General features: G+C 41.8%; 1 protein-coding gene across 1 annotated transcript in view; it reads right to left on the reverse strand.

Annotated features, from left to right (window-relative positions):
- Positions 1–27,167, reverse strand: part of LOC137428592 (uncharacterized) — a 57,263-nt gene that overhangs the window by 18,685 nt on the left and 11,411 nt on the right. The window contains exon 2 of the mRNA XM_068118496.2: positions 14,912–14,974. Within this exon, the coding sequence (XP_067974597.2) occupies positions 14,912–14,974 (63 nt within the window). The remainder of the gene's footprint in view (positions 1–14,911; positions 14,975–27,167) is intronic.

Below are 27,167 nucleotides of genomic sequence, written 5' to 3' on the forward strand. Positions count from 1 at the left end.
TTAACGGATTCAATCTCTACATTTTTAATATCAAAAGTTATCTTTAAATAATCTCTAACTATCATAGAACGAAATGACATTTCACCAGAAATATTAACATCATTCATTTTACTTAGATCTACACCCTTTGGATTATTAAAGTAAATACAAATTTCTCCACGAGTATTGTTGATGGTCTTATCATTCTTTTTCAAAGTATCGTGGTCAATCACTTTTTCAAGCTTTGAATAAATTGCCAGGAGTAGAGGAGAAACTTTTGTTAGATTTACTTTAATGGATGTCTTTCCAGGTATAGTTAGAGCTCTTCCTTTAAATGAAATAGAGGGGCTCATGTTATTTTCCATAACTGGTTTTACCCAAAAATTTCCATATTTATCTTTGTTCAATTTAACATCTTTGACATATTTTTCTATATCTTCCACCGAAGTAGAGATTGATTGAAATTTGTCTTTTGTGCTTTGAAACATTGTATTTATTAATGAATAAACTTGCGTTTAGTTTAAGTAAAAATTTACTATATAAATATGATAAGTTCTGAAGGATATTTAGAATTTCCAGACTCTCCATATGAAGAGTTCAGATGCAAAAACAGATATATCCATTTTTGCTGAAATGAGAAAATCAAGATTTTCTGCTGTGCATTCCAGGTGAAACCCATCAAAATGACATGGGCTGTATCTTAAAATATGTGGACGCGATCGGGTTTTGGGAGAAAATGATTTGCCTACTGAAACGGAGGTATTGAAACATATACTTCGGTAAACATAGTTCAGTTTCATCACAAATGGCGTTTATCGGTTTTTGCGCCTGAACTCTTCATATGATAAATTAGAGAATTGTCCGGCTTGTGATAGAATAGGGCTTAATAATGAGGGTTCATATAAACAATGTATTTTCTGTGATTTAATTTTAATTAATGATAATAAAAAATATAAAAATATATATAACTCTTTTAAATTAGAACCAAAAATGAATTACTTTACAAGATTATTAAGAGAGATGAATGTTAAGTATTGTGATGATAATACACCATTTCTTTCAAGGGAAGAGACTATTTGTATTGAGGAAATGTATAAGGGTTTAATGATATTTATTATTCAAAATAATTTTAATGGAAATGTTAATACAAGATACTATATAAATAAAATAATGAATTATTTTGAAATTAAACCCGAACTCAGGATAAAATATAGAGTTTCTAAAATAGCTCAAAAAAAGTTGGATGACTTGTTTTCCAAATATATAAATGAATGATTTTTTACCCGTTTGGGAAAATAAGATAAAATTTAATAACCATAAAAACATTCCAAATTCATTGAGATGTCTAATAGTTGGTTCAAGCGGATGTGGGAAAACCTGTTTACTTTTAAAGATGCTCCTTGGTCCTAATTTTTTAGATTATGATAATTTAATAATTTTTACAAAGTCAAGTTTTCAACCCGAGTATCAACTATTCTCACAGGGTTTTAATGCGGGTCTTAAAAAGGAAGACATTATCGGTTTATTTAAACTTCAAAACAAACTAAATGATTATAATATTGAAGATATAATACAATTATTTTGTGATACACAGAAATCAAAATCGAAACCAAAACCCATAACTTGTATTCTCAGTGATAATACGGATGATATACCTTCACCTCAAGATTTAGATAAATCAAAAAAGAACCTCATCATCTTTGATGATTGTGTTAATGAGAGAAACCAAACAGTAATGGATAGCTACTATACAAGAGGGAGACATTCTTCTTGTAATTGTATATATCTTAGTCAATCATATTTTCAACTCCCTCGACGCTCAATAAGAAACAATGCCAATACTTTTATTTTATTTAAGTTAAATTCAATAGATGTAAATAATTTTTGGAGAGATAATTGCTCTACGTTATGTAGTAAAAAAGAATTTGAAAATTATATGAAACACACGATTGAAAAATATAAATATATTGTTGTGAAACAAGATGAGATATTAAAGGATGTATTTTTATTTTAAACATAATTACATATATAAATGACAACAATTATTATTAACCTTGTGGGTAAATCTGCTTCTGGAAAGAACTTTCATAAATCTAAACTCTTGAATAGTAAAAATGAAAAGATTGTAAGTTTTTTTTTAAAACACCCTATGATTCGTTTTGTGAGTACTACAACCAGAGCAAAGCGACCAGGAGAAGTAGAAGGGAAAGATTATTACTACATTTCAATGGAGGAACATATGCGATTGAGGAACGAAGGTCAAATATTTGAGGAGGTCTCTCTTGGTTCTACAAAATATTCACATTGTAAGAGTGAGTTAAATAAAGTAAAATCTAATGGTCTTGGGATTTTAGAAACTAATCCTGAAGGAATGAGACAAATTATTAAACAATTGTGTGGTGATGGAGTTAAGATTTTATCATTCGGTTTTGATATCGATGAGGAGCCTCAACGCAAACGTATGAAAAGCAGAGATACAAGTATTAGTGAAGAAGAAATAACAACTCGTATTAATACCAATAAAGAATTTGATGAAATATTTAAAGAAAAGGATTTATTTCAACACATTTACTATAATGACAAAGAAAAGGAAAATTTTCCCATTGACCTTTACAATTCATTAAATGATATTTTTCAATAAATAAATACAGAAAATGAATACCGAAGAAAGAGCAAGAAAGTTTAAAGAACATCAAGAGTTGGTTTCAAAAGTTGTAAAGCAACAGGAAGAGATAAAGAAGAAACGGAGACAGAAACTAACTGGTGAAGAAGCCTTTGAAAGAAAACAAGATAAATTTTTTAAACCGCTTTTAAAAACTCAACACCCTACAGTTCCCACGGTAGAATTTACTCCGAAAAAACTTCAAATGCTCAAAGATTTTAGTCAGATACCAAAACAAGAACTTGGAAAATTAGAATATAATGATGAAGAATTATTTCAGAAACTTGAGGAGGTAAATCAACCCCCTAATTATGTAGTGGAAGCTCTTCAAAACAATGAATATTTGGCAGATTCAAAAACCAGAGCAGGTCTCATTCCAACAGAAGACCCAGCAGTGTTTCATCTTGTGGAAGAAAAGGTATTGATATTTAATGATGAATTGATGTTCTTGAGTTCTACTCAACCAAATGTTAAATTAACTCCAAGATTAATGTTTCTTCTAACAAACCCCGGATTCAGCGGTTCAAAATATTTTGAGGAACCACTTGATATGGAAAGAGAGGAAGATAGGGTATATATTGAGTTGCTAAATGCACTTGATTATGGAGTTTCTGTTGCTGGTAAAAGTAAGAAGAATGAGAAGGAGAAACATATTATTGATGCTTGGTTCGGGTGTTAGTTTTCTTCCAAATGACCCATCACAATTAGTTAATAGGCTATTATTGTTGTTAGGTAGTAAGAAGGCTGGAAACAACAATTGTTTTAATGAATCCTCAGCCATTTTATATCAGTTGATGAACATGAAAATAATTAATAAATGTCAATACAAAGATATTTTATTAGATATTAAATAAGATGAGAAGCACAATTCTTAGTTTTAATTTCACAACGAGCGATTACACAGCTTCATTCCCTTACCCACTACAACTTGACCCCCTTACCTCATATGAGGCATCTTTGTTGTCGATGGAAACTTATAATACCCTTTTTAATATCACAGAGAAAAACAACAAGTTTAGTTATAATCCAGGAAGTGGATATAAAACTATAACCGTTTCACCTGGAGCTTACGAGATTTCTCAAATATCTTCAGAAGTCTCTCGCCTTATGAAAGAAAAAGGTGATGAACCAAAAAATATTGTAATAGATATTCAAAAACACACTTCAAAATCAACTATTAAACTTAAAAATAATTATAAAGTTGATTTCACGATTGAAAATTCGTTTAGAGAGCTATTGGGTTTCGCTTCAAAAAAGATTGAAAATAACGGGACGTTTTACAGTGATAATGTTATCCAAATATCCTCCGGTATAAATTCAGTATTAATTCATTGTGATTTGATTGATGGTGCTTATAACGATGGAATAAGAACAAATACAATATTTTAATTCAGTGCACACTCAACCCCGATTGGTTATAAATTTAATATGGCACCAAAAAATCTTGTCTATTTACCTGTTTCAGGAAAAACCATATACAGAGTAAATTTTAGGATAACCGACCAAGATAATCGTATGATATCCTTTAATGATGAAATTATATCCATCAGAATTCACCTACATGAAGTTTTTCAATAAATAAATAATGGTTATTGTGAGAAAACATGAGTTGGGAAAATATAAAATAATTACAGGGGAGGGCATGTACCTTTCACCATACTATACAAGGTATGTGGGTAAAGGATACTATAAACCTAAGAGACAACGAGGTGAAGGTCATCAATTTCGAAATAAAGGAGATGGGATAATTGATACTCTAATGGGTATTGGTTCAACCATCCTTAAACATAAAGACCTAATTGGTTCAACTGCTTCTGCCGTGGGCTCCGTTGCGGGTGCTATAAAGAGTATAAAAGATGCTCAAAAGGAGTCTCATAAATTACAAGCAATCAAAGAAATAAAAAAAGGTAAAACTCAACTATCTTCACAAGAACGACAAAAAATCATTAAAATACTTGGGTCAGGGTTTCAACGATTTTAATACTATATAAATACAAGTATGGAAGCGATTGATAGTATCTATGATTTGGATGATACAATTATCATTTCAAACTCCACAAAAAAGGAAGACTATTTTAAGGTAAATGCTATAACAGGAACAGACTGGAATTCAAACGGAACAAAAAGTTTTGAAATAAATAATCAACAAACTTACTTGAATATAGCTGATAGTTTCTTGCTGTGTAAATTTAAATTCACTAAGGCTGCGAATAATACTAATGCTACACTCGTAAATGATTTCTTCTGGAAAATGTTTGACAGTGTCCACCTGTATATTGGAACACAAGAGGTTGAAGTGGTTGATTATGTCTCTGCTGCATCTGAAATGATGAAATTTACACTATATTCATTTAGTGATAGAATGGGTAAGGGAGCTGTTGAAGGTTTTATTCCTGATATGTCAACGGGAACAAATGCTGACCCCGGTTATAGTCAAAGGAAGGCAATGTATAATGATGACACAAAACCAGAGAATAGTTTTACCGTAGCAGTACCTCTGAAAGGTATATTTGGATTTTGTGATTATGACAATGTTTTGTATGGTCTTAAAATTAGATTTCAACTACAAAGGAATGATAATGTAAATAGATTGCTTTTTGGGGCTCAAAATGCTTTTGGTGATAATAATAAATTTGTTATTAATGATTTGTGTTGGTATATTAGTGAATATACTCCTAATCTTAAAACGGAAGAGATGTTAAATAGAAGACTTAACTCAAAGAAACCGCTAAATGTATCATACCTTAAAAGAAGATGTCAACACGTTAAACTGGCACACTACCTACACTTGGAATTTAGGTGTTCTTCAAGGAAAGCCACGATACCTATGGCTCATTTTTAAGAAACCAGATGGAGATGAAGGCACTGATAAGAATAATGCGCTGAGTGATAATGCTAAGGTGAAACAACTTCGGGTTTCTCTTGATGGCACATTTTATCCGCGAGATAGATTGGAAATTGATTGGGAAAAAAATGATTATGCGGAAGCCTACAAGTCTTACCAAAAGGTGTGTGAAAGCAACGGTAATAATGATCCTATTTTGGATATGGTTGCGTTTCAAAAACTTTATACAATCTATGCAATTGACCTGAGTTCTCAAAAGGAAACTATAAAGTCTAATCGAGTGGATACTTCTCTATACATTGAAAGAGGGGAGAGTGAAGAGGTTAATGCATATTGTTTGCTTTTGGAGGAAACAGAATTACAGATTAATACAGATAATGGTGTTATGATTAATATCACATAGGTTTTTTCTCATAAATAAATGGTAGGGGTATATGTTAATCAAATCAATCTTAATAAATTAACATCTTGTATTCAAAATCAAAAGCCTTGTATTATTAATGTTAATACAATTCAAAGAAAAGGAGCTGTAAGAATTGATGTTTTACTCACACACACACAAGTAAAAACACTAAATGATGTTGGATCACTTAAAATTAAAATGACGAAACCTATGTTAAAGAAATATTCAATAGACGAGTCAAGAGGAGGATTTCTCCCGTTTCTAATTCCTTTATTTGCTGGTTTAAGTGCGGCGGGAGCATTGACTGGTGGTATTTCAGCAGCGGTAAAAACTGCTAACGAAAGGAAGGCACAACTAAAAGCTCAAAAAGAATTGGAAAGACATAACAAGGAGTTGGAGAAACAAATTAGTGGAAGTGGTGTAATTGTAGATTTTGCTCAAAAACTTGAAAGTCTACCTGATAAAGCTAGATTGTTGGTTAGAGATATGCTTTCCTCTATCGCTCAAGTGGGTGTTAAACTAACTAAACGGGGTAATGGATTGTATCTTTCTCATAAATAAATGGATAAATGGTTTAAACAATTTGGAAAGAATACAACATCAAATATAGAACTTACTAAGTATTGTAAAACACTAAAAATTGATAATGTGGTTATTTGTATGAGAGATGAATTAATACATATAAATAAGAATACAAAGAATATTATTATGAATTTAGACACACAGAATGGTTCTCATTGGGTTTGTATTCATAATAGTCAGGATAAATATTATTTTGATAGTTATGGTATGCCACCACCTGTTGAAGTAATACAATTCTTACAGAATGGTGTTTATCAAACATTTCAAGTTCAAGAAATTAATTCTAAATGTTGTGGTCAATTATGTTTATATGTATTATTTCAACTCAACAATAATGAAAATTTTTATGATATCATTTTTAATCTAATATAAATGACTTATGTTGGAAAAGATGGTTCTATCTTTGGAAAATCCTCTCAGGATATTGATTTATCAAATTATTATACAAAGGCACAGGCTGAACGACAAAAATATAGTGTAAGTAAAAATATTAATATGAAGAATACTTATAAATTAATCAATTATCCAAACCCTACAGATGCGAATGACTTAATTAGATTAAGTGATTTATCACAATATATATTTTTAAAGAAAACAGCACGTTTTGTTAAACAAGTAAAATTTACAACCACAACACCTGGTTATACTGACCATACACCTTTCCTCATTGAATTTAACTACCTGCTTACAATTGAATTTTATAAAGAAGGACATATAGTTAATATGTGAATTAATAAATGGGGGTATGATATGCCTGATTTAGGGTATAATTGGTCTTTTTCAATAAACATAGAAGACCTACATGATTTTAATCAGTCTCGTAAAGAAGAATATTATCCACTTGGTGAGGATAAGGATTTATGTGGAAGTACAATTAATAAACAACAAATACATGGTTTTAAGAAAAGAAAAATATATGATAGTATAGCGATGGTTAGCATGACAAAGAAGGAAGGTCATGAGATAAGGATAGAAAGCCAAGGAATACAAACCAATTTGGTAGTGGGAAGATGGGGTGGTATTACCTGTCATAATATTAATCTCACATATATTTCTGATACATAAATGGCAGGAAGAAGACTACAAGAGAATTATAATTTTTGTATTCAAGGATACCTACAAGAAAAGGGTGCTCGGTATTACATACCTTATGATTTGGAGCATATACATGGGAATTTTGTCATTAAAAACTGGCCTTACACTGATATTGTTAAACCCACAAATAGAGACTTGTTTAAAATATTAAATAAAAATGAACTTCTCAAAGTTATGAAATATAAAACTCTTTTAGAAATCGTCAACAAATCTTATTGGTATCCTATTATGAGAAAAATAATTATAGATACAAGAATATCTCAAAATCCAGATGAGTATATGTATAATATTCTTTGGGGTTCAAACTCAAGGGTAGCAAGGGATGAGGAAGGAGTTGAAGAAGAGAAGGAGGAAAGAGAGAAAAGAGAGAAGGAGGAGAGGGAACAAAGAAAGAGGGAGGAGAGGGAGATGGAAATCAGAGCGATTCAAAAAAGAGTGGATGTATTACAGCAAGAAGATCAATCTCAACTCACTGAAGAGGAAAATAAAGAAAGAATGAATGCTGTGAAAATATTGATATCAAAAATTGCTAAGATAAATGAGGAAGGAGTTAAAGAAGAGAAGGAGGAAAGAGAGAAAAAACAGGAGGAAAGGGAGAAAAAGGAGGAGGAGAGGGAGAAAAAGGAGAAGGAGGAGAGGGAGGAAAGGGAGCAAAGAGAGAGGGAGGAAAAATATAAAAAGATGGAAATCAGTGAGATTCGTAAAAGATTGAGTGTATTACAGCAAATAAATCAATCTCAACGCACCGAAGAGGAAATTAAAGAATTAACAACTCTTATGAAGATAATATTTTCAAAAATAACAAGGTCAATGTCTTCAATTTCAGGGAGGAGATTTAAACGAGAAAGTGGGGATAAAGAAGAAGAAGAAGGAAAAGATTATGTGGTTGATGATGTCGGTGTAATTGACTTTAGTTAGTTTTTATTTGTAAATAAATGGAGGAGAGACTGAAGGCATTCCTTAGGATTCTTTATGTTTTAAAAATAAAGATTGAAATGTATATGTTGAAAACCAAAAAGGTTTTGATACTCTGTCGGAATTTTTCTGATAAATAAATATGAGTTATTGTCTCAAATGTAAAAAGAAAACTAAATCTAAAAATATCTCTTATGTTAAAGCTAAAAATAATAGAGTTTATCAAAAAGGAATATGTCAAGTATGTGGCTCTAAAAAGTGCCAATTCATCTCTCCTAAAAGAGGAGGAGACATACAAAAGTTTCTGTCAGGAAGTAAATTTACAACAACTGGAATTCCAGGGGAATTACACCTTCCAGGGTATTCTTTCTGTGGTCCAGGAACAAACTTGGATAAAAGATTAGATGAGGCTGACAATCCTAAACCTTGGTCTAAACCTACAAATTGGGTTGACGAAGTGTGTATGAAGCATGATATTGCTTATGGGAAAACCACTACGTTGACTGAAAAACATAAAGCCGACAGCGAAATGTTGTATAATTTGTCTTTGATACAAAATCCAACGTTGAGAGAGAAAGTTGATAGGTTTATTGTGAGAAATTTGATAAATGCTAAATTGAAACTTGGTCTTGGTTATTCCTCAAAAAACTATTAGGCTCTAATGATGTCATCAAGACTGAGGAGCTTTTGGCTGAAGAATTACACAAACCTATAATCACAAAGTTTAAAAGAAGGAAGGGTTATTCTAAATACACCGACCACATATGGTCCGCTGATTTAATTGAATTGAATAATGACAGGGGATACAGGTATGCTTTAACCGTTATTGATTTGAGGAGTAGATTTGCCTGGGTTGTCCCTTTAAAAAATAAAAGGGGTGATACTTTAATGTTAGCCTTTAAGCTAATATTTGATCGGGATAAAAGGAAACCAAAGAAGTTATGGACTGATGAGGGAACAGAGTTCTATAACAAAATATTCATGAAATTTCTTAAGGGGAAGGGTATTAAATTATACAGCACCTTTAATGAAGGAAAGGCAGTTGTTATTGAGCGTTTTAGTCATACTTTAAAAGAGAAATTATATAAAAAATTCACACAACTCGGTTCTCAAAAATGGGTGTATTTAATTCAGGATATTGTAGATAATTACAATAATACAGTTCATTCATCAACAAAATCAAAACCATCAAAAACATTTACAAAATTAGAATATGAAAAGGAGATTAATTTGAGAAAGCCCAAGTTCAAAGTTGGTGATATTGTAAGAATATACAAATGGAAAAGCCATTTTGAGAAAGGTTATACAAAGAGATGGACTAATGAATTATTTAAAATCGTTGATGTAATGGCTACAAACCCTTGGACCTACAAATTATATGATTTAAATGGAGAAGAAATCTTGGGTTCATTTTACTCGCAAAAATTACAAAAAACACAAGTAAGCAGAAAATACCCTTGAAAATAATAAATAAATAAATAAAATGTAATGGGGATACGTTTTTAAATCTGTGAACCCCAAACACAGAATCACACAACTTTTTAGTTGGGGCTTAACTTTTGTGTGTGCATAATGGGGATACGTTTTTAAATCTGTGAACCCCAAACACAGAATCCCACAACTTTTTAGTTGGGGCTTAACTTTTGTGTGTGTATAAAGGGGATACGTTTTTAAATCTGTGAACCCCAAACACAGAATCCCACAACTTTTCAGTTGGGGCTTAACTTTTGTGTGTGTATAATGGGGATACGTTTTTAAATCTGTGAACCCCAAACACAGAATCCCACAACTTTTCAGTTGGGGCTTAACTTTTGTGTATGTGTGAGTGAGTCATAATAATATACAAACCCTAACCCAACCCCATCCCTAACCCAACCCCATCCCTAACCTGAACCCATCCCTAACCCAACCCCATCCCAAACCCAACCCCATCCCCATCCCTAACCCAACCCCATCCCTAACCCAACCCATCCCTAACCCAACCCCATCCCTATCACAACCCCATCCCTAACCCAACCCCATCCCTAACCCAACCCCATCCCTAACCCAACCCCATCCCTAACCCAACCCCATCCCTAACCCAACCCCAACCCATCCCTAACCCTCACATTCAAAATCCCAACCCTAACCCAATCCCATCCCTAACCCAACCCCAACCCTAACCCTCACATTCAAAATCCCAACCCTAACCCAACCCCATCCCTAACCCAACCCCAACCCTAACCCTCACATTCAAAATCCCAACCCTAACCCAACCCCATCCCTAACCCTCACATTCAAAATCCCACCCAAACCCTAACATAATCTTTTTTTTCTTCTTTTTAAAAAATATGTATTTCATTTTTTTTTTTCCTCTTCTTTCAATTCTGTCTTTCAAGGCTTTCAAGTTTGAAGAAGTAGAAATGGGAAGAAAGAATTTTCCAGCATTTTCTTCCTCGAACTTTCTTGATATTGCTTAAATCAAGCGTCATTAAACAAAGAACATTGTTCATTGCTTTAGAATCCAAAGAGTCTCCAAGATGGACCCCACAGGTAGAGTCTCCAAAATAAAACCAACTTTCCAAGTTCCCAAGGTATAACCACATTCCTGTTGAGCCTCCAAGATAGGTATCACATTCCGAGTCATCAAAACAAAACCCCCATTCCGAGTCTCCAAAAATATAACCATCTTTCCAAGTCCCCAAGGTAGAACCACAATTTTCAGAAATATTGGGGGTTTCCGTGATAAGTCTCACATAGTATAACTGCGTACCATCAGGGAAAACTTCCCTTTCCCAATTTTTTAGGGTTTCTATGATGTGTCTCACATAGTATAACTGCGGACCATCAGGGAGAACTCCCCTTTCCCAATTTTTTAGGGTTTCTATGATGTGTCTCACATAGTATAACTGCGGACCATCAGGGAGAACTCTCCTTGCCCAATTTTTTAGGGTTTCTATGATGTGTCTCACATAGTATAACTGCGGACCATCAGGGAGAATTCCCATTTCACAATTTTTTAGGGTTTCTATGATGTGTCTCACATAGTATAAATGCGGACCATCAGGGAGAACTCCCCTTTCCCAATTTTCAGAAATTTGTGGGTCTCCAATGTATGACTTGTATTCTGGCTCATCAAGGTAGAACTTGTTCAGTGGGTTTTGTTTTGATAACTCACAACAAGTATCATCATGGTAAAACTCTTTTTCAGGATTTTGTGGATCTCCAAGGTATAACTCTTTGGCTGGGTCATCAAGGTAGAACTCGTTCTGGGGGTCTTGGTTGTTCAAAATCTCTTCAAACAAAAAAATAACTTCATCCCAAGTTGTGTTAAAAGCAGAATTTTCATTTCGTATCTCAGATACAATTTCCTGTGAAAGAAAATAACAATGTATTAATTTAATACAATATTTTTATTTGTATAAATCAAGCTCTATGAATATTAAAATAAACTTTGTTAACTCTTACATGAGTCTCATCTAAAAAAAAAAAAAAAATAAAAATAAAAAAAAAAATAAAAAAAAATAAACAAACTTACCTCCATTGATAAGAGGTTCGAGTCCAGTTCATCAATCTGAAGGTTGAGTTCTACACAGGTAGTAGGACTCCAAGGAATAGCAAAGTTATCCCATTCCATTTCGGCATAGTAGTCCATTCTCAAGTGAAGCAGAAAGCGTGTTTGAAAAAGCCTGTGTGGTCGGTGCCTTTTATAAGAAGGGCTGGGTGTGTGTCATTTCCTGTGGAAATTCCCTGGGCAAACCTGGGCGTGTCTTAACTGGAAATGATGTGATAGAAATTCCCTGAAAATGATGTAATGTATTACCTGGAAATGATACAATGCTGAAGAGTTTATAAAGTGGGTGGGACTTAGCAAAAGTGGGCGGGGCATAGCAAAAAAATGGGCGTGGCTTAACAAAAAAGTGGGCGGGGTTTACCAAAAAGTGGGCGGAGCTTACCAAAAGTGGGCGGCACTGGAGGCGCTCAAACAAGAACATTGAGGGAGGTTTACCATTTTATCTTAGCTCAGTTAAAATATCTTAATAAAGAACCAAACTCAAACATATTTTTTGTTAATGTATTAGACGGTGAGGAGAGTTGCAGGAGAATTAAATTATTTCCCACACATAAACAAATATTTGTAGGGTCGTTGTTTGAGTGGGCCAAAGATGTTTCACCAGATGATATGAAGAGTAAAAGGTTAAAAGGTCCATAAGGTCAGAAGGATCACAGGTTCACACAGAAGGACAATTGTTTAAGTGGTCTAATGAATAAGGATAACATGTCAAAAGGTTAGAAGCTTCGTAAAGAACATGGTGAGAGAAATAGAGGTGTTTAGGGGCAATGAGGGAAGGGAAAAATTAACATGTAAGTCAATGGGAAAATGAGAGTGTCCCAGAAGCAACATATATACACTACTGGGGTTTTATGTGCAGATCAGTGACAAAAGATATCTCCATTTAATCAATTTTGAATTCAAGGTGAAACACAAGAAAATGTGAAAAAGTCAAGTGGTGTAAATAAGTCATTCATATATATTCCTGTGTCTCACTTTCAGGCATGATTGTCAGTGGGCAAACCACATTTCAAAGTTGGTTTCCAAAGCCAGCAGCCGATTGGGCTTCCTGCATCATGCAACATCCTTTCTTGGCACACCTTTTTTTTCTTTTTCTTTTTTGGATACATAATCGAGGCTCGTGAAAGAGCTGAGACCTGCACTCATATCCACCAACTCGGCCTTCATCTGCAGCTTGAAGGAGTGCTGCTCTCCCCCTGGGCAATCGGTGCCCCTGCCTCGCACCTTGCTAAGCTTGACGCCAATAGGAACCAAGACCTTCAATATTATTGGAATCTACTGTGACGAAGATGAGTCAGTGGGCCTATCACTTTCCCATCGCAGACAGCTTGGTCGTCTCTCTGTCTTCTAGGGTCTCCTTTCTGGTCTTGCACCCTCTGCTCTTTCCGTCCTTTGTTCCCCCCAGGTTTCTGCAGGGTACACGCAGTCCACCATAAACCCCCTGCTGGTGAAACTACATTAATCAAGATCATGATTCACATCTGCTCATTATCTCCACCACCAAGGGTGGATGGAGGTTATGTTTTCACCCCTGTCTGCTTGTTTGTTTGTTTGTTTGTTTGTGAACAAAATGTCTCAAAAAGTTGTGGATCGATTCGGACGAAATTTGGCAGAGATGTAGCGTATGTCACAAGGACGAAATGATTAGATTTAGGTGAAGATCCAGATTCGGCTGCTAGAATTTTTAAAGCGATTCTTCTCCATTGGGAGGTGGGGCCAAAAACGATACAAAGTAGGATACCTCAAAAAGGAGTGGACGGATTTGGATGAAACTTGGTGGAGCCGTTTGGTGTGTGACAAGGAATAATCATTTCGATTTTGGTGAAGTTCTGAACAGGGATTCCGATATGAGAATGATTTAATATTTTTCAGTGTTGCTTCACCATTGGGAGATAGGGCCAAAAACTACACATTGCAGAATATCTCAAAATGTTATGGATGGATTTGGACGAAACTTGGTGGACAGGGTGTGCGTGTGTGACAAGGAAGAATCGATTCGATTTTGGTGAAGACCTGAATATGGATTCAGATATGATAAAAACAATTTTTTAAAGTGATTCTTCACCATTAAGTGATATGGCCAACAAGGCAGAGGTATGCTCTCTCTCCTGAGTGCCATTCTAGTTTGTTCTTTTTTCCCCACCTCTGGAACCAACTTCCACATTTTCTTCAATCGCATTGTTCTCTCCAAGTCTTCAAGACAGCTGTTCACCACCATCTCAGATCATACCCCATCCAAAACCATGATCTTTTCTACACCGGCTAACCTACTGACCCCCCCAAACCGGCCATCCACAACCCCATCTCCCTCCAAACTTCTAGTTTTTCCTTCATGACAGTTTGCTTCTGTATCCATCTTGTCCACTTCATGCATCCTCTCCTGCCCCCCATTCCTCTCCACACCCATTATTTGTCCAGGTCGTGCTCTATTTTTTCCTTCAACCCTGCTGTTGGTGTTTCCCCCCTCTATATACTGCTGCGTCTTGATCTGTTCAGTGTTCTAGCTCTTTCATGAGCCTTGACATTGCAGGAAAAACAAACAAACAAAAATAAATTTAAATTTAAAAATAAATAAATAATTCCATGGTTTGCAAATCCAACTACAATATACCCTTCCCTTTTTTACTCTACTTTTGCAATCAACACCTCATCTCAACAACACAAAATCATCAATAATAAATGATCAATAATAATTCACATGAACATTGCATTGTACCAATACACTGCCCGACAGTCACTCGTAAAGAAATTATGACTGCCCCCTGATTAGCATCAACCAGAAACTTCAATTGGCAAAACAAACAAACATAGCGTTCTCATTTTATCGTAAAAAATAACTAAAAAGAACTACAACATGAAGATTGTTGTCGTTCAAACCTTTGTCGAACGAGGAAGACTGGTCCAGCCACTCGGACTCCACCTTCACAGCCACAATAAAATCTGAAAATAAAACATCACACTCGATCTCAATTTTAAGGAACATTTCTAACAAAGTCATTATCAGAATATTGTATAGAAAGTCTACACCCCCTTTCAAAGTTTTTCACCTTTTGTTGCCCTTTAGCCTGGAATTAAATTGCATTAAATCAGACGTTTTCCAATTTAGTTACATGTCGCAACCCACAACTTCCAAGTGAAAAACAAATTATGCAAATTTCAGAAAATTAATAAAAAATACAAACCTAAAATATCTTAGTTGGATAAGTGTCCACCCCCATATAATAGCAATTATAAATTAGCCAGGTGTAACCAAGCACCTTCAAAATCACACACCAAGTTCATTAGCCTCCACCTGTGTTAAATTGTAGTGATTCTGATTGTTTCAGCATCGCGGGAAGGGGAGGTCTCTTGCGGGGCAAGCTCGAGAACGCACGTCCGAGTCGGCGCTGCTCTGTCTGTGCCGGTATCTTGTATCCCGTCAGGTCTGACTTTCCGTGATCCCTTGTTTATTAGTCATCTTAGCTTGTCGGAGTGTCGTGCGGGGCGTGTAAGTTAAATTTCACACTTACATTCAGACACGCACCAACACATACACACACTTTGTTTTATATATTATGCTTGCGTGATTATACATACTAGCGTGACTCGGCGCGCTCCGTGCGCCTCACCACACGTCGTTTCAGAGGGGTTGGCATCTTTGACCATTTCGGTGTCTTTTGGGTTTCATGGTGTTTTGGGTCTTCAGGGTCTTTTGGGTCTTTGGCATCTTCAGAGGCTTTTGGGTCTTAAGGGTCTTTGGTGTCTCTTGGGTCTTCTGGGTATTTTTGGTCTTCAGGGTCTTTTTGGTCTTCGGGGTCTTTTTGGTCTTTGGGGTATTTTGGGTCTTCAGGGTCTTTTGGGTCTTTGGGGTCTTTTGGGTCTTAAGGGGTGGCTTGGGTCCTCGGGGTGTTTTGGGTCTTCGGGGTGTTTTGGGTCTTCGGGGTCTTTTGGGCATTCGGGGTCTTTTGGGCATTCGGGGTCTTTTGGGCATTCGGGGTGTTTTGGGTCTTCGGGGTGTTTTGGGTCTTCGGGGTGTTTTGGGTCTTCGGGGTGTTTTGGGTCTTTGGGGTGTTTTGGGTCTTCTGGGTGTTTTTGGTCTTCGGGATGTTTTGGGTCTTCGGGGTGTTTTGTGTCTTCTGGGTATTCAGGGTCTTTGTTTATTCAGGGTCTTTGGGTATTCAAGGTCTTTTTGAGCCTCAGGGCCTTGAAGGGTATTTTGGGTCTTCAGGGTATTTTGGGTCTTCAGGGGTCTTGGTGGTCTGAAGGTTATTGGGGGAGTTAAAGGGTTATCAAAGGTCTGAGGGGTCTCAGCAGTCTTAACGCAATTAAGAGGGTGAATCAAGAGGGTTTTAGTAGTTGCCGAAGACGACAAGAAGAGGCCATTTCGTTGGGTACAAAGCTTGTTTATTGTACAGAAATCTCCAGCAACTGCTCGCGAACGGAAGTCGTAACGGCTTATATAAAACCAAGAACCCTCTTCGGAGGGCGTGGCTCCAACAGCCGCGCGTGCGTCACAACCACACAACCAAAAGCCCGTGTGCGTGGGTTAGACCAAACATATCGTATTGGTTCCCGTCACATGCGGATAAGTTAACCGTGACATGTGAATAAGATAACCGCGACATGTGAATAAGGTAACCACTGCATGCGCCCCCCCAGAACGCACGCCACGGGCGTGTACGTAGTTCGCAGGCGCGCTCGGCAGTGCCGAGAAGGCTCGGGCAGGGCCCGGCCCCGGTACGCGCGAAAAAACGCCGCCGTGGGGTTGAGTGGACCAAGGGGCTGGTCAAGGCCTCGGGGGAGGCTGCCGAGGGTCCTCGCGGGCCTCCCGAGGATGTAGAGTAGGAGACATAGTTGCGCGAGTGGCGAGCAGCGGTAGCAGTTGTAGGTGCAGCAGTAGGAGTTGCGGGAGTGGCGAGCAGCAGTGCGCGCGAAGATAACGAGGCTCCAGTGCGCGAAGGTTACGAGCAGCAGTACTCGGCCTGTGTGCGCGAAGGCGACGAGCAGCAGTACTCGGCCTGTGTGCGCGGAGGCGACGAGCAGCAGTACTCGGCCTGTGTGCGCAGAGGCGACGAGCAGCAGTGCTCGGCCTGTGTGCGCGGAGGCGACGAGCAGCAGTGCTCGGCCTGCGTGCGCGAAGGCGATGAAGTAGCCGTGCTGCCAACGCCTCGTAACGGCGTTCCTTCGGAGGGTCCCGGAGCTGGTTCGCCCCTCTAGTCGTAGAGGAACCGAGCGCGATGCGCGAACCACATGGCCGCTCATCATTGCTAAAACTCCGGCAGTTCGAGTTTAGGTCTTGTGGAAGAAATTGCGGTCGCAATACTGCCGTGTTCATTTGGCCCCCGAATACGTTCGGGGGCGACGGGGTCACCAGTTTAGTAGTTGCCGAAGACGACAAGAAAAGGCCATTTCGTTGGGTACAAAGCTTGTTTATTGTACAGAAATCTCCAGCAACTGGTCGCGAACGGAAGTCGTAACAGCTTATATAAAACCAAGAACCCTCTTCGGAGGGCGTGGCTCCAACATCCGCGCGTGCGTCACGACCACACAACCAAAAGCCTGTGTGCGTGGGTTAGACCAAACATATCATATTGGTAACCGTCACATGCGGATAAGTTAACCGCGACATGTGAATAAGATAACCGCGACATGTGAATAAGGTAACCACTACAGGGTGGTATTTTAATTTGAAGAAGAAGAAGACGTTTTAGTCGCCGATAAACAAACATACACAGCGACATAACCACATACGTTTGCTCTTTTATAACAAAAATAAGATACACACGACTGGATTCGAGGATGTTGCAAAATAAATACCATTTAAGTCGTCAATCACATGGTGAAAGTTATTATGTGGTAGAAACTATACTGTGTTAAAATTAATTGAATGGTTCAGTGCAGTGTTGAGAACAGCCGTGCCATGATGGGGAGGTGGGGGGAAGCCAGCCGGCTCTCCCGCGTGAAACATTTGTGGAAGGATGTGTGGAGTTGGTTTATGGTCACAACAACCCTTGTCCTGTATTGAGAAATGAAAACATCTTGTCGGGGTGATGTCGTTTTATGATTAAGTAGCAGAAGTACCCGGCATTGCCGGGCGGGGGAGGGGAGGGGAGGGGAACGGGGGGGAGGGGAGGGGAGGGGAACGGGGGGAGGGGAGGGGAGGGGAATGGGGGGGAGGGGAACAGGGGGGGAGGGGAGGGGAGGGGAACGGGGGGGAGGGGAGGGGGGGAACGGGGGGGAGGGGAGGGGGGGAACGGGGGGGAGGGGAGGGGGGGAACGGGGGGGAGGGGAGGGGGGGAACGGGGGGGAGGGGAGAAGAGTGGGAGGGGGAGGAGGGGAGGGGGAGAGGGGAGAAGGGAGAAGAGGGGGGGATGGGGAGGGTGAGGGATGGGAGGGGTGGGATGGGGGAAGGGGTAGGAGGGGGGAGGGGGGAGAGGGGGGAGGGGTAGGGGAGGAGGAAGGGGGAGGGGAGGAGGGAGGGGGAGGGGGAGGGGCCGGAGGTGGGAGGGGAGGGGAGAGAGGGGGGAGGGGGGAAGGGGGGATGGGGGAGGGGGAGGGGGGAAGGGGGGAAGGGGGGAAGTGGGGAGGGGGTAAGGGGGAAGGGGGAGGGGGGAGGGGATGGGGAGGGTGAGGGACGCCCTCCAGTACCGGCGTTGCCGGGCGGGAGAAGGGAGACCCGTACATTCGCCCTCTCGACTCAAGCTCACTCGGACAAAAGCCTCGCACAAATTACACCGTGAAGGACCAATGGCCATGTCTATGCCACAAATCAAGTACGTGAGCGAGTCGGGCGCACTGAATTGAAAATATATAGAACGCTCATACTCCGTGAAAAGTGAAGCTACAATATTTTTGAAAAATTTCATTGGTTGCTAGGAGACGGCAGCATGTAAAAACCGTTTGAATATTTGCAATACAGTTTGATCCAGAGGTAAGTGGTATGGTCTTGCTGGTTGGTGGACACGATATGTGTAAGGGAAATTATCTTGGTGTCCTGTATCTGGTCGTGCTAGTTGGTGAACACGGTACATTTAAGGGAAATGATTTTCTGTCATTATTCTGAGTGGTTGCTTCTCCTTCCCCGTATTTTTGTTCATTTTATTGTTTTTTTCCACTCTCTTGAGTTGTGGGCCTTCCTTGAGTGGTATTACATTTATCATCATCATCATCATTGGAATGTCTGTTGTAAAGATACGGACATCAAGTCCGTATCTTGACGCAGAGAGCATCAAGCACCATCTTTTTATACCAGGCAACGACAACGGCAACGCACTAACGCAGACCTCGCTCGGCCCCGCCCAAAGCAACCGCTCTCGGCCCCGCCCATAGCTGCCTCGCTCGGCCCCGCCCATAGCTGCCTCGCTCGGCCCCGCCCCGCCCACAGCGACCTCGCTCCGTCCCTTCCACAGCGACCTTGCTCGGTCCCTCCCACAGCGGCATCACTCCGCCCTACACGGCACTATCGATATATTATTCGTACAATGCCGGGTACTTCTGCCCCCTGAAAACAAATCTATGTGAAACATGCTAAATCATGCTAAATGCTAATCATGCAGAAGTACCCGGCAAAAACGCAATCGCTCTGAAATACGTGCAAACGCGGAAATGAGTTAATGGCGGCAACGAACATCACGTGATCGTTCTGAGCGAATCAGCGCGCTGCTCTGCTTCCGGTCAGATTCCGGTCATAATATTTCGCGTTGAGATTAAAATATGGTAAAAACATATTATGAAATAAATTTTTAGGTCAGCCATGTTCGTCCCAGGCTCAATGGCCATGTCTGTGCCAAATATCAAGTACGTGAGCGGTGAGCCTCTCCGTTTAGGAGTCTATCGGTAACATTACACACACACACACACACACACACACACAAACTGTGTTTTATATATACTAGGGCATGCCCGTACTATATCTATATCTAAAATTATATCCCCCCCCTCTATTTACATGAAATGGTTTGGTCCAAAGCGAACGGCTTGCGAGTGGTGACAATCCCCCCCCTCTATTTACATGCAATGGTTTGGTCCAAAGCGAACGGCTTCCGGAGTTTGGTAAAGAAATCGCCATCGCGTGCACAAACGCGCAGGAAAGCGAATGAATCGCAAATTCGTTTTTATTAGTTGTAAAACATAGTTTAACGCCAACATAGTTTGCAAACGTGAAATAAATGAATACGCTCTCAAATGTGCCATCCGAGGCAGAGTGTGCCCGCCACGTTCGGCACACGCGATCGTTCGCTGCTCTCTGATTGGTTGAATCGTTTTTTGGACATAGCTCGGTAAGTAATTGTCCGATTAATATGAAACCTTGAAAAGGCACATCCTCGGGTCCCCAGCAATATACCTGGCAAGTTAAAAGTATATCGGACCCGTGGTTGTCGAGAAACAGCGGTCACAGACAAACGTACAGACAGAGATTACTGGAATTATAGATAGATACTAGACGACCCCATGACCCGTTGGGTCAATGTTATTATATATAATTAAAGGGTTACCATGGTTACAGTGGGGGTCAAAGGTCAACCTATGGTGAAGATATATAATTTTCTCACACTTTCTAATAGAGAGGCAAAATGCCATATAAAACTAAATGTACTGGTTCTAATTGCTTTTATTTATCAATCCTCACATAGAAGAGCAGTTTTTCGTAATGAGCAGTGAGGAGAAGACCCCTCAGCCAATGATGCCACCCTGCAGCCAATGATGTGACCCCTCAGCCAATGATGCTACCCCTCAGCCAATGATGCTACACCTCAGCCAATGATGTGACCCCTCAGCCAATGATGCTACACCTCAGCCAATGATGCTACCCTGCAGCCAATGATGTGACCCCTCAGCCAATGATGCTACCCCTCAGCCAATGATGCCACCCTGCTGCCAATTATGTGACCCCTCAGCCAATGATGCTACCCCTCAGCCAATGATGTGACCCCTCAGCCAATGATGCTACACCTCAGCCAATGATGCCACCCCTCAGCCAATGATGCCACCCCTCAGCCAATGATGCTACACCTCAGCCAATGATGCTACCCCTCAGACAAATGATGCTACACCTCAGCCAATGATGCCACCCCTCAGCCAATGATGTGACCCCTCAGCCAATGATGCTACCCCTCAGCCAATGATGCTACCCCTCAGCCAATGATGCTACCCCTCAGCCAATGATGTGACCCCTCAGCCAATGATGCTACACCTCAGCCAATGATGCCACCCCTCAGCCAATGATGCTACCCCTCAGCCAATGATGCTACACCTCAGCCAATGATGCTACCCCTCAGCCAATGATGCTACACCTCAGCCAATGATGCCACCCCTCAGCCAATGATGTGACCCCTCAGCCAATGATGCTACCCCTCAGCCAATGATGCCACCCCTCAGCCAATGATGCTACCCCTCAGCCAATGATGTGACCCCTCAGCCAATGATGCTACCCTTCAGCCAATGATGTTACCCCTCAGCCAATGATGCTACCCCTCAGCCAATGATGCCACCCCGCATCCAATGATGCCACCCCGCATCCAATGATGCCGCCCCGCATCCAATGATGTCGCCCCTCAGCCAATGATGTCGCCCCTCAGCCAATGATGCCGCCCCGCATCCAATGATGCCGCCCCGCATCCAATGATGCCGCCCCGCATCCAATGATGCCGCCCCGCATCCAATGATGCCGCCCCGCATCCAATGATGCCGCCCCTCAGCCAATGATGTCGCCCCTCAGCCAATGATGTCGCCCCTCAGCCAATGATGTCGCCCCTCAGCCAATGATGTCGCCCCTCAGCCAATGATGTCGCCCCTCAGCCAATGATGTCGCCCCTCAGCCAATGATGCCACCCCGCATCCAATGATGCCACCCCGCATCCAATGATGCCACCCCGCATCCAATGATGCCACCCCTCAGCCAATGATGCCACCCCTCAGCCAATGATGTCACCCCGCATCCAATGATGCCACCCCGCATCCAATGATGCCACCCCTCAGCCAATGATGCCACCCCTCAGCCAATGATGTCACCCCTCAGCCAATGATGCCGCCCCGCATCCAATGATGCCGCCCCGCATCCAATGATGCCGCCCCGCATCCAATGATGCCGCCCCGCATCCAATGATGCCGCCCCTCAGCCAATGATGTCGCCCCTCAGCCAATGATGCCGCCCCTCAGCCAATGATGCCGCCCCTCAGCCAATGATGCCGCCCCTCAGCCAATGATGCCGCCCCTCAGCCAATGATGCCGCCCCTCAGCCAATGATGCCGCCCCTCAGCCAATGATGCCGCCCCTCAGCCAATGATGCCGCCCCTCAGCCAATGATGTCGCCCCTCAGCCAATGATGTCGCCCCTCAGCCAATGATGTCGCCCCTCAGCCAATGATGTCGCCCCTCAGCCAATGATGTCGCCCCTCAGCCAATGATGTCACCCCGCATCCAATGATGCCACCCCGCATCCAATGATGCCACCCCGCATCCAATGATGCCACCCCACATCCAATGATGCCACCCCGCATCCAATGATGCCACCCCGCATCCAATGATGCCACCCCTCAGCCAATGATGTCACCCCTTAGCCAGCCAATGATGTCACCCCTCAGCCAATGATGTCGACCCTCAGCCAATGATGTCGACCCTCAGCCAATGATGTCGACCCTCAGCCAATGATGTCGACCCTCAGCCAATGATGTCGACCCTCAGCCAATGATGTCGACCCTCAGCCAATGATGTCGCCCCTCAGCCAATGATGTCGCCCCTCAGCCAATGATGTCGCCCCTCAGCCAATGATGTCGCCCCTCAGCCAATGATGTCGCCCCTCAGCCAATGATGTCGCCCCTCAGCCAATGATGTCGCCCCTCAGCCAATGATGCCGCCCCTCAGCCAATGATGCCGCCCCTCAGCCAATGATGTCGCCCCTCAGCCAATGATGTCGCCCCTCAGCCAATGATGTCGCCCCTCAGCCAATGATGCCGCCCCTCAGCCAATGATGCCGCCCCTCAGCCAATGATGCCGCCCCTCAGCCAATGATGCCGCCCCTCAGCCAATGATGCCGCACCTCAGCCAATGATGCCGCCCCTCAGCCAATGATGCCGCCCCTCAGCCAATGATGCCGCCCCTCAGCCAATGATGCCGCCCCTCAGCCAATGATGCCGCCCCTCAGCCAATGATGCCGCCCCTCAGCCAATGATGCCGCCCCTCAGCCAATGATGCCGCCCCTCAGCCAATGATGCCGCCACTCAGCCAATGATGCTACCCCTCAGCCAATGATGCTACCCCTCAGCCAATGATGCTACCCCTCAGCCAATGATGCTACCCCTCAGCCAATGATGCTACGCCTCAGCCAATGATGCTACCCCTCAGCCAATGATGATGATGATGATGATGCTACCCCTAGACGACCCATGACCCGTTGGGTCAATGTCAGTTTGAATAGATATGAGAATAGAACTAAAGCGAACGCTGGACATCATCAGGGAGATTATTTGGGCCAGCAAGCCATAAGGTTCACCTCTCCAGCGTTCTAAATCACTTACCTGTGACACGTGATTTCGGCCCTTATCTCCGATCACGTTGACGGAAATCACCACAGCATATCGTCAAGATCCCTCCAAAAGGCTCGTCTTTGTCACATACATCACGCAACGTGTGATCCACAGCCTCGAAACTCTCTCTCCTCATCATAGGACACTCATCCCACACGATGAGTTTTGTACTTCGAAAGAGCTCTGCGATAGTGGAATTTTTACCGATGTTGCATACGCCATCTTCCCTCGGTGTCAGAGGGATTTGGAACCTTGAGTGCGCTGTTCTTCCACCAGGCATGAGGGTAGCAGCTATGCCAGATGAGGCCACCGCAAGGGCAAGTTCTCCACTCGCTCTCACTTTAGAGAGAATCAGGTTAATAAGAAACGTCTTCCCTGTGCCTCCAGGCGCGTCAATGAAAATCATTGATGACAGATTCGTGCGGATGTTGCTATTCGCGTCCATAGACGTGAGGTGTGAATGTGATTCGTCGTCCACGTCCGTAGCGCCGTCGGAGGGTTGATACGACATTCTTCCTGCAAATAGTATTGTGTTTGTGCTATCGTTTTGCCGATCATCAAATGACAAATAAATTACATTGTGAAATTAAAGATTTCAAATAAACCTATTTAAAGTGTATGCACATATAAATAATAATAAAAATCGAAGAAATATCTCTCGGTAATTTCCTGAAACATATTTTACTTCCGGGTAATAATGTTTAATGAAATAACGACGATGTATACTGTATGCCTGTTATTTTAGGCGGTGTATTTTCGTATATCAACGTGGCGCGATTTTTTAAATATATCTCTGCAATTTCCCGTGTGTGCGTGAATGTTCTCAATTATTTCTTTTAACGAGTCTAAAACCATCGATAAAAATGAAATCAGATGGCGACTTAGATTGAAGATAAAGGCGTGAAACAGACTCAATGGCCTTGAAGATACAAGCCTTTCAGAATTCATTTCGTTCTATAAACGGAAACTTTCATCGGATTTTCTTCCCGTTTTTTTTCAACCGAGTCTAAAACTATGTTAGCGACTGTGAAAAATGAAATGATATATCGAATTTGATTTGAAATAAAACTGAGAGAGAGAGAGCAAGACACCACGGGCCTACAAAACAGGCCTCAAAGCTATGCGAGTTAATAAAATGGTGGATATTACTACTCTCTCAAAGGGGTAAGCCACGCCCCCGGACCGATCGAATGTTACATACAAACACGCAAGATTTCAATTTTATAATTATATAGATATAGATAGATGTTGTTACGTTTGTGGGAGTGTCAATCGTTGACAAAACATGCATAGACGATGATTCGTGTTGTTTTGGGTGGATTGCGCAAGAAATGCCAGGTCAACTGTGGATCCCAAATAGGACCTTTTCGTATTTATTTTTACTTTTTTAAAAGCTTAACCCATATCCACTCCCTTTACACCACGTGATTTTGACTGTTGGTGGTGGAACACAAAAACAGCTTTGGAAAGGATTCAACTCTTTTTCTTTGAAGCAAGAATGGGTGGGGCGAGATAGGAAGAAGAAGAAGAAGCGCGGCTCTTGGCGGCACGTTAAAAAGAGAATCCTTGCTCGTGGCGTGAACGGCTTGAGCATGTTGGTGTGAGGGACTGGATCTCTACGAACGTTCTGAAGGATTCAGTGTGCAAGAAGCAGGTGGACAAAAAGGAAAAGGGGTATTCCGTGGAAAAAGGCGCTTCTTTGGGTCTCTGCGGGGACAATCGGTGCCTCATGCTGTGAACGGGCTCGATGTGTGCTTTTCGAGGGAGTCGAACTCGATGAACTTCCTGAGCTGAGGGATTTGATGTGTTGCATGAAGGAGGTTGGAGAAAGGAAAAGGCTCAAAGGAGAAAGGAATCACAGAGCATGGTGACTGGTCCATTCACTTTGTTCCCACCAAGCCCCGCTCTGACGACATCGATGAATCTGACCTTCAAACAGGCCTGAACCCCATTCCATTCCCATCCTCATACACACACAACATGCATTTTTAGGCCATTTTCCCTGCCAGAGTGGGGGTTAGCCTTGCGGTCCCCATGACAATCTTGTCCATTTTGCCATATTTTCTGCATCTCCCCTTGTTAACCCCCTTGCCCGCATTTCTTCTTCCACCATCTTTAGCCAAGTCTTTCTCGGTCTTCCCCGTCCTCTACTTCCTTCTACATTCATTTCCCTCACTCTTCTCAACCAGTCACTTTCATCCTTCCTCAACACATGACCAAACCATCTCAACCTGTTCCTCTTCACAGCATCAATCACAGGCTCTATTCCCATCATCTTTCGCAATTCATCATTTGTCTTCCTCTCTCTCAACGATACTCCACACATCCACCGAACCATTCGCATTTCCACCCTTTCCAGCCTTCATTGCTGCTCTTCGTTCATTACCCATGTCTCGCTGCCATAAATCATAACACTTCTCACACATGCAGCAGACACCTTTCCCTTCAGCTTCAACGACACTCCCCTCCTCATCAGCACGCCACTCAGTTCCCGAAACTTCTTCCATGCACATCTCACTCTAGCAACTGTTGCGGAGTCTGATCCACCTTATCCATTCAGCATGTCGCCGAGGTAGCAAAATGTTTTCACACCTTCCAGCTTCATGCCGTCTCCAAGATCCAACTCAACATTTCCTCCATCTGCAGCTCCCTCTGTGCACACCTTGCATTTGAATGTAGCTGCCAGACTGGTTAATGACCCTCTCAGACCACTGCATTTTTGATGAACCCACTCAGCGCACATTGTACATTGAATGGCGTTCACTCCGATACCCTTCCGGCTCACAGCACATTGCCACTTCCCAGTTCTTTCCACCTCACCACATGCTTTACCACTTGCCATCACCTTTGTCTTTCTGATATTCACCTTCAGACCTTTTGTCTCCATACATTCTTTCCGCAATCAACACCAGATCATCTGCATACAACAACTCCACGGTAAACCCTCCTTTACGTTCTGAACCAGCACCTCCATCACAGCTACAAATAGTAGTGGACTACATACCGACCCCTGATGCACTCCCACCTTCACCTCAAACTCACCACTGTTCCCGTCCTTCGTCCTTACAGCTGTGCGTGCTCTTTTGTACATTGCCATCACTACTCTGATCAACCATTCCTCCACTCCTAACTTCCTCAATGCCCATGTCAATACTTCGCGTGGAACCCTATCGAATGCTTTCTCTAGATCAACAAACCCGAGAAACAACTTCTTCCTCTTCTCCATGTACTTCTCCTGCAACTGCCTCACAATAAAGAGCGTGTCTGTCGTTCCTCTTCCTGGCATAAATCCAAACTGCATTTCATCGATCTTCACCTTCTTCCTCATCCTCCTCACCAACACCCTTTCCAATACCTTCATTCCATGCTCCAATAACTTTATCGCTCGGTACGAGCCACACTCCAGAGGGTCACCTTTCCCCTTGTATAGGGGAAACTCAGTTCGAGGGTACTCAGTTCCCAATCCACTGGAATGCGGCCTTCTTTCACCACCAGATTGCAGATCTCTGTCATTCTCTTCACACCCCAATTTCCCGCTGCCTTCAACATATCTCCCACAACTCCCGTCGGCCCTCCTGCTTTTCTACTCTTCATTGCTTTTATCGCTTCCTCAACTTCCTTCTCAGTTAT

Source organism: Myxine glutinosa, chromosome 5 (assembly GCF_964187855.1).
Source record: "Myxine glutinosa chromosome 5, kmMyxGlut1.1, whole genome shotgun sequence".
In the NCBI taxonomy this organism is placed as follows: domain Eukaryota; kingdom Metazoa; phylum Chordata; class Myxini; order Myxiniformes; family Myxinidae; genus Myxine; species Myxine glutinosa.